This window comes from Anser cygnoides, chromosome 34 (genome assembly GCF_040182565.1).
Source record: "Anser cygnoides isolate HZ-2024a breed goose chromosome 34, Taihu_goose_T2T_genome, whole genome shotgun sequence".
NCBI lineage: Eukaryota > Metazoa > Chordata > Aves > Anseriformes > Anatidae > Anser > Anser cygnoides.
This window is the reverse complement of record NC_089906.1, coordinates 628,304-634,610: the sequence shown is the minus strand read 5'-3', so window position 1 is coordinate 634,610 and position 6,307 is coordinate 628,304. Positions and strand designations below refer to the sequence as shown.

General features: G+C 57.4%; 2 protein-coding genes across 3 annotated transcripts; both read left to right on the top strand.

Moving 5' to 3' along the window:
- Positions 1-44: 44 nt before the first annotated feature.
- DSN1 (DSN1 component of MIS12 kinetochore complex) lies at positions 45-3,513 on the top strand. Of its 2 annotated transcripts, none has more exons than XM_048054921.2 (12): positions 45-163; positions 258-294; positions 387-432; positions 623-880; positions 1,294-1,367; positions 1,650-1,722; positions 2,103-2,190; positions 2,522-2,581; positions 2,763-2,834; positions 2,954-3,101; positions 3,179-3,266; positions 3,365-3,513. In XM_048054921.2, exons 1-12 carry the CDS (start codon positions 129-131, stop codon positions 3,448-3,450), a joined length of 1,065 nt encoding a protein of 354 aa, XP_047910878.2. In that variant the 5' UTR covers positions 45-128; the 3' UTR covers positions 3,451-3,513. The 2 variants fall into 2 exon arrangements, with proteins under 2 accessions (XP_047910878.2, XP_047910879.2); XM_048054922.2 differs by having other exon boundaries at positions 141-163; positions 247-294.
- Positions 3,514-3,607: 94 nt separating this feature from the next.
- On the top strand, positions 3,608-6,188 carry MVB12A (multivesicular body subunit 12A). The gene is made up of 9 exons (XM_048054924.2): positions 3,608-3,753; positions 3,834-3,926; positions 4,502-4,598; positions 4,675-4,801; positions 4,897-5,034; positions 5,191-5,288; positions 5,645-5,709; positions 5,798-5,848; positions 5,954-6,188. Exons 1-9 carry the CDS (start codon positions 3,667-3,669, stop codon positions 6,014-6,016), a joined length of 819 nt encoding a protein of 272 aa, XP_047910881.1. The 5' UTR covers positions 3,608-3,666; the 3' UTR covers positions 6,017-6,188.
- The last annotated feature ends 119 nt before the right edge of the window (positions 6,189-6,307 follow it).

The window sequence follows — 6,307 nt, the reverse complement described above, 5'->3', positions numbered from 1 at the left end:
CGCCTTTCCGTGAGGGGCTGGGGGGGGGGCGGGAGGACGCTGAGGGAAGCTCCCGCGCATGCGCCCTCCTCAGGGCGCCGCCATTTCCCGACGTGCCCCGCGCCCAACGGCGGGCAGCGGGGGCCGCCATGTTGGCGCGGACGGCGGAGCCCGCCCGGTGCCGGTGAGTGACGGGACCGGGACCGGGGGGACCGGGGGTTTTGAGGGGTGGGCAGGGGGGCACGGCCGCCGTGAGCCTGACCGCAGCGTTCTTGCAGGTCCGAGGAGATGCCGCAGCGGGCGGCGGGGCAGGAGGTGAGCGCTGGAGGGATGCGGGGGCGGCCTGAGGGGGCGGCGGGGCCGCCCCGCAGCGTGTGGTAACGTTTGCGGGACCGTTTTTCCCTCAGGCATCCCCCGGTGGAGCCCCCTGTGCGGCTGACGGTGCTGTGCCAGGTAGGGGAGGCCGCGGGCAGCAGCAGTCCTGGGGTGCTGTGAGGAAAAGGTGCTGATCTAACCCTCACACGCCGCACTGCTGCTGCTCTGAGCGAGGCCCTGTACGTTTAAACCCCCAGGAAAAGCCCGTTTCTCTCTGTCCTTCTCCTGCTGGCGTTAGCAATGTGGTGATCGTGCGCGTTTTTCTCAGAACTTGACCCCGCAGAAAAGAAAGGGGATGCTGAGCAACCCGTAAAGGCACCTGACGTAATTGCTGTGAGCAAGGAGAACGTTAGTTCCCTTGTGAACGCTGGAGCAGGTACAAGGAAAAGATCCTATGGAAGTCCAAGCCCCAGGAAAAGCCCGCTCCTTGTCAGTCCTCAAGCCAAGCGTCGCTCTTGGCGTCGTTCAAGCCTGAAGGGGACAAGACGTCGGAAATCTCTGCCTCCTTTTCACCAGGATGTCACTGGTAATGCTCTTCTGCCTCCCTTTATTGAACTCTCTCGAAAAACTCTTGCGGTGGCCTGCTGCAAGTTGAAATTTGATTTCATGGAATGGTTTTTACTGTAATTACGGAGTAATTGCATTTGCCAAGCTACTAGCCTGTGGCTGTGTTGGCAATGGTCTCTGAGGTCCGCATACTTGAAGTTAAAAGGAGGTTGCTGTGCTAATGGGTTCTGTAAACCCCTGTTTGCAGTCTCTGCCTTTTTACTTCTATGGCTGAGCCTTAAGGAGGATTTTTCTTGCTAGGAGGTCTTTCTGCCTCTTTTCCCTTCTCCTTCTGTGTCCTGCAGATGGCACACATGTACAACAAGCGTCTTGTGGAATGATTTCGGCTGCTTGTGGCTTGGTGTAAAGTTGTTCCTAAATTTTATTTTTCAGAATTGTGCGAGTCAATTAGCCTTGATCTGCCAGAGACGGATCGGCTTTCTATGCTGTTGCTGTCCAGTTTCCAGGTAAGCTTCTCTGTTGTGGAAGTGCGTTATTCTTCTCTTGAGTTTCTCTGACATTCTGATTCCTGTAACTGAGCCGTGGGGTAGGGGCAGGGAAGGAGGCTCTCCTTTGTCCTTCAGTAACGAGTCATCCCGCAAGCTTACAGCAGAAGGTCTAACCTTACGCAGGTGTTTAAGGGGGTAAAAAAAGAGCAGTCATACAGCATACAGAGCTTAGGGGTGACCTGTTTAACTTTGCCATATAGCACATTAAAGGGTGCTGAGACCTTTTCTCTGTTCTCGTAGTTTTCTGCGCAGAAACTTGAACACGTCTTGAAGCAGACAGAGGATTTTAGTCCTGAGGCTTTCAAAGCTAACGGTAAGTTGCACTATGTGCATCACAAAGCAGGGGTAATCCCAAGGTTTTAAATACCCTTCGCTGGCATTCTCTTGAGATGAAACCAGATGTCTTTGAGAAGAGCGGTTGGAGGGGTCAGGTGCTGCCAAAATTACCTGAACGCTGGTCTTTGTAAGATCCAGTGCATGACCATGGTTTTTGGGGGGGAAGACAAATGGACACACTGAACTATGGTCCCAGAGATGAGTTACTCCTTTAGAGGCAGTATGAGTAATAACTAGAATGCCTCCTGACGAGGAATCAGGCTGGTATTGTGCAGGTTAGGTAGCAGCTTTGCTTTTCGGTATTACGAATTCTGTAGGTACAAGCGCTGTTCCATCTTACTTTGTTTTCCTCTCCAGTCAACTCGGTTTCAGAAGACCTGAAGCGATACATAGAGAAACTGAAACTAGACGGAACACTGAAGACCTGCATAGAGAAGACTGAAATGTAAGGACTCGCCTGGCTCATCTCTAGTTTATTATTTTTCTGTTTTTACCTCGTGGCCCTGCCCAGACGTCTCAGTTTGCAAACAGCGAACAACCTGTTGCCTGTGGGTGCCAGGCTTCCTGGGGGGCAATGACATGGCCGAGCAAACAGTCCGGTGAATATTTACAGGGGTGTTATTTTCCTTGAGGAGGTCCAAGAGGCTTTTCTCTTTCATGCTGTGCAGTTTAAAGCATTGCTGTGTAAGCGCTAAGCAGTCACCTGAGCCCTCTGTGACGATACACAAGTGTTTTATCTCTGTATATCGTACTGGTGTTGCACTTCTCTGCTTTAGGGGTTCATTGGATTCCATTTCAGACGAGTCAGTGGCCCAAGCCAAGGAGCATATCGCCAGGTAAGGTGGGCTGTGCGCGTTCTGAGATTGTATAAAGACCAAAACGGGTTTTCATAGAGGGTTAGGGTTGCGTTTGTGGTGTGTTTAGTTCTCTGGCTCTGCTTTCTGAGGGCGAGTGTTGTAATTTAACCTTACAAAGGGAACACCGGTCGCGTGCAGACCTCTTTTCTTCTCTCCCTAGGTTTTCTGCTGAATGTCGGGCTTGGGACGAGCTCTTACAGCGCTACCAGAAAGGCGCTGAAGAAATGGCCAGGTGCGGCTTGTTACGTGCGGTGGTACCCGAGAACTTTCTGGCAGAAAAAGAAACGCAGAAGCCTGCTCCGAGCGATGCCGCAGGCAGCGCACGACGCTACCGCCTTTTTTTTTTTCCAGGCAGCTGGAGGAGTGCAAGGCTAATCCAGGACACGCAGAGCCTCCGAACTACCTGGAGACGTCTCAGGCCCGGGTCCTGAGCAGCAAACCCAACTACCGGGAGATCCTGGAGGCGCAGGGCGAGGTCCTGAAGTGCGTGGAGCTGGCGGTGAGTTGCGCGCTGCCCCGCGCCGTGCCCCGTGCCCCTTCCCGCCCCTCCTCGCTGAGCCCCGCGGCCTTTCGCAGCTCGACGAACTGCGGCAGGCGGTGGAGCTGCTGCGGGCTTTCGGTGAGGACGGCCACCAGTACCTGCGGGGACTGTCGCAGCACCTGGGTAAGCGCCGATCCCCCCGGGACCGTTACCGAGACCGTTACCGGGACCGTTACCGCCCAACCGGGGGCTGACGGCCTCTCTGTGCCCCTCTCTTCTAGCGACACGGACCTTCCGGCGCCTGGAGGACTCGCCGGTTCGCAAGCTCCTCGCTGCCCCGCGGAGGCCGGCGCCGCCGGAGGGCTGAGGGAGCCGGGACCGGGAGCGGGACCGGGCCGGGGGGCGCTCAATAAACACGGCTCTCTTCCGCCTTCGGCGTCTGTCGCAGCTCATTGGTCGCTTTGCGCGTCGCTCAAAGCGCCGCCTCCAATCGCCTCAGCGTCGCGCTCGGTGTCAGCCAATAGCCGCGCGGTAAAGCGGGGTGGGGGCGGAGCGTCCCTTCAACGCGGAAGTGGCGGCGGCTATGGCGGCGGCGGAGGAGCCGCCGGCCCCGCTCACCGGCGTGGGCTGGGCCGCGACGCCCGAGGCGGCCCCCGCGGGGTGGAGCGTGGTGAGCTGGGGGGGGGAGAAGGGGGCGAGGGGGAGGCACGGAGCGACCCGGCCCCGGCCTCACCCTCCCCGTGCCCGCAGCTCACCACCAGCGTGGAGGGCGCCGCGGCCAACCTGGGCAAGGGCTTCGGCCACAAGGGCGGCGGGTACCTGTGCGTGAGCACCGGAGGGCAGGTACGGGGAGCGGGCAAGGCTGCGGGGCGAGGGGGGCGCGGCGGGAGGGGGGTGAAGTCCCCTGGTCCTGGTCCCCAGCCCCCCACGGTCCTGGTGCTGAGCTGGTCTCGGTCCCGAGCCCTCGATCCCGGTCCGGGGCCCGAGCCCCCCGTGCCGATCCTGGTCCCAGTCCCGGGGCCGAGTACCCCCCGGTCCAGGTCCCTGTCCCGAGCCTCCCATGGTCCTGGTGCTGAGCCCCCGGTGCCAAGCTGGTCCTAATCCTGGTCCCCGTAACGGGGTCGAGCCCCCGGTCCTCATCCTGGGGCCGAGCCAGTCCCGATTCTGATCCCAGTACCGGTGCTGAGGCCCCGGTCCTCCTCCTGGGGAGGAGGTCCTCATCCTGGGGCTGAGCCAGTCCTGGTCTGGGTCTCAGTGCCAAGCCAATCCTGATCCTGGTCCCAGTACCGGGGCTGAGCCCCCCGTCCTCATCCTGGGGCCGAGTCAGTCCTGGTCCGGGTCTCGGTGCCAAACCGGTCCTGATCCTGGTCCCCATCCCCATTCCAATCCCGGTGCCGAGCCCCCCGCATCCCATGCAGGCAGCAGCCAGCCCCGTGGTGACCGACGTGCAGGTGCTGAGCGAGCGGAATCCACAGCCCATGGGTTACAGCCGTGTCCCCGAGTTCCCGGAGCCTCGTAAGTGTCCGGGGGGAGGTAACGGGGCCCGGAGCTCAGCCCCTAGCCCCTGCCGCCCGCTGTTTCCCCCCCGCAGGTGCCGGGGTGTCCCGCAAGAAGCGGGTGTATGTGAGGCTGCAGCCGCTCAGTGCCGCCGACACGGCTGTTTTCGACATCAAGCTGAGCAGCAAGAGCAAAGCCATCCCGCACTACATGAAGATCGGGTAGGGAGGCCGCGCCCCTCACCCGTGCTCCCACCCTTCCCAGCTTTCTGCTGCAAAACGCCCTTTCTTGCTTTTTTTTTTTCCCCCCTCCCTAGGGAACTGGGTGGCTTTGCTGTCTGGTGTAAAAAAGGGCCGGTGCCGAAATCCAGCCTCGCACCGGTCCCCAGCCCCAGGACCGTCAGCCTGGGGCTGAAGCAGCTCTCGCTGCAGCCGGCTGCGGACGCGGAGCAGAAGTACGTATGCGTTAAACACTTCCAGCCTTACCTGGACCTGGCTGGCGCTGGGAACAGCTCCTGCTGCTGCCACCTCGTGGTTCCCACCCCTGTAGGGTCAGCTGCGTTTTAATGCAGCCTCCAGGTGAGCCTTGAGTTAATTCTGGTGTCCCACAGGGCACCAGAGAGGCCCTTGGCTCGGAGTGGCACCAAACGAGCTTCTTTCACACTACACAACTCGGCAGACGACGGCTCCGGCATCTACAACCTCTCAGGTAAGCTCGCCCTTCATCTGCCACGCACCACGGAGCTGCATAAAGCAAAGTGTACCCCTGTTCAAGAGAACTTCAACTGAAATCAGAGTTTTGGCTCATACACTGTTATTTCTGCACAGCTGATCCTTTTAAACGTTGCAGCTGAGCAAAGTTTTTAGAGGAAGCTTCTTTTAGTGAGAGACTTCCCCCTGAAAGCTGTTCCTGGCTTGCATTAGGAGACATCACCAGCCTCCTGTGCAAAGTTTTTCTTCTCGAGGTGCTAAGATGGCCTTGGCTGCTCAGTGTAGCACCCTGAGTGTTTTCAGGAGGTCTCCTTTGGCGTTATTAAAACCCCTGCCACTCGCTTCTCTTTTCAGCTATGGATGGGGTGCCTTTCACACTACATCCCAAATTTGAAAGCTCCCTCAGCTTTGGCAGTAACGTGAGTATTGTTTAAGGTGCTGACGCACTGCTGGTTAGTCCCAGCTCCTAACTAGGCTTACCTAGAAACATTTTAATGCCCGTTTTAGGCTCTTCTTGCAGAGCTGAATGTTAAGTCCCTTGCTGACATTGAGAAAGAGGTAAGCAGGCTGCTTTTACCACACCCCTGTTTTGGTGGCAACAGTCTGAATTTCCTGAATACCCGTGTCTTGCCTTGACTGATTGTTTTTTGTCATTGTTTTCAGTACAATTACGCTTTTGTAGTGGAAAGGACAGCTGCTGCCAGACTCCCACCCAGCATTTGCTAGCACCCGGGTCTACCAGGCCCGTGAGGATGTAAAGTGCTGACAAACATCCAAGCTGCTCTGAGCTCCTCTCTCAGATTAAAGTTCAGGGTACCTGAAGAAACCTAATCGATATCCAATTACAGGAATCACTGAGGAAGAAAAATAAATGTGTTTCTCTTCTCAACTGCCAAAATATTTTTGTAATGCTTTTGAATTAGAGGGCTTCACCAGAGTCTCGTTATAGGAGTTCCTGGCAGTGTTCTCCTATGCTTTGTCAACCCTTTATTCTGAACATTAGCTCGTGCAAGAGCA

Excerpts from the sequence above, each read along its gene's own strand:
- DSN1 (XM_048054921.2), top strand. The coding sequence starts at position 129 with ATGTTGGCGCGGACGGCGGAGCCCGCCCGGTGCCG. Across the intron at positions 433-622 it reads GGCTGACGGTGCTGTGCCAG|AACTTGACCCCGCAGAAAAG; the intron begins GTAGGGGAGGCC and ends CGTTTTTCTCAG. Across the intron at positions 2,191-2,521 it reads TGCATAGAGAAGACTGAAAT|GGGTTCATTGGATTCCATTT; the intron begins GTAAGGACTCGC and ends TCTCTGCTTTAG.
- MVB12A (XM_048054924.2), top strand. The coding sequence starts at position 3,667 with ATGGCGGCGGCGGAGGAGCCGCCGGCCCCGCTCACCGGCGTGGGCTGG. Across the intron at positions 4,802-4,896 it reads CCGCACTACATGAAGATCGG|GGAACTGGGTGGCTTTGCTG; the intron begins GTAGGGAGGCCG and ends CCCCCTCCCTAG. Across the intron at positions 5,849-5,953 it reads TTGCTGACATTGAGAAAGAG|TACAATTACGCTTTTGTAGT; the intron begins GTAAGCAGGCTG and ends CATTGTTTTCAG.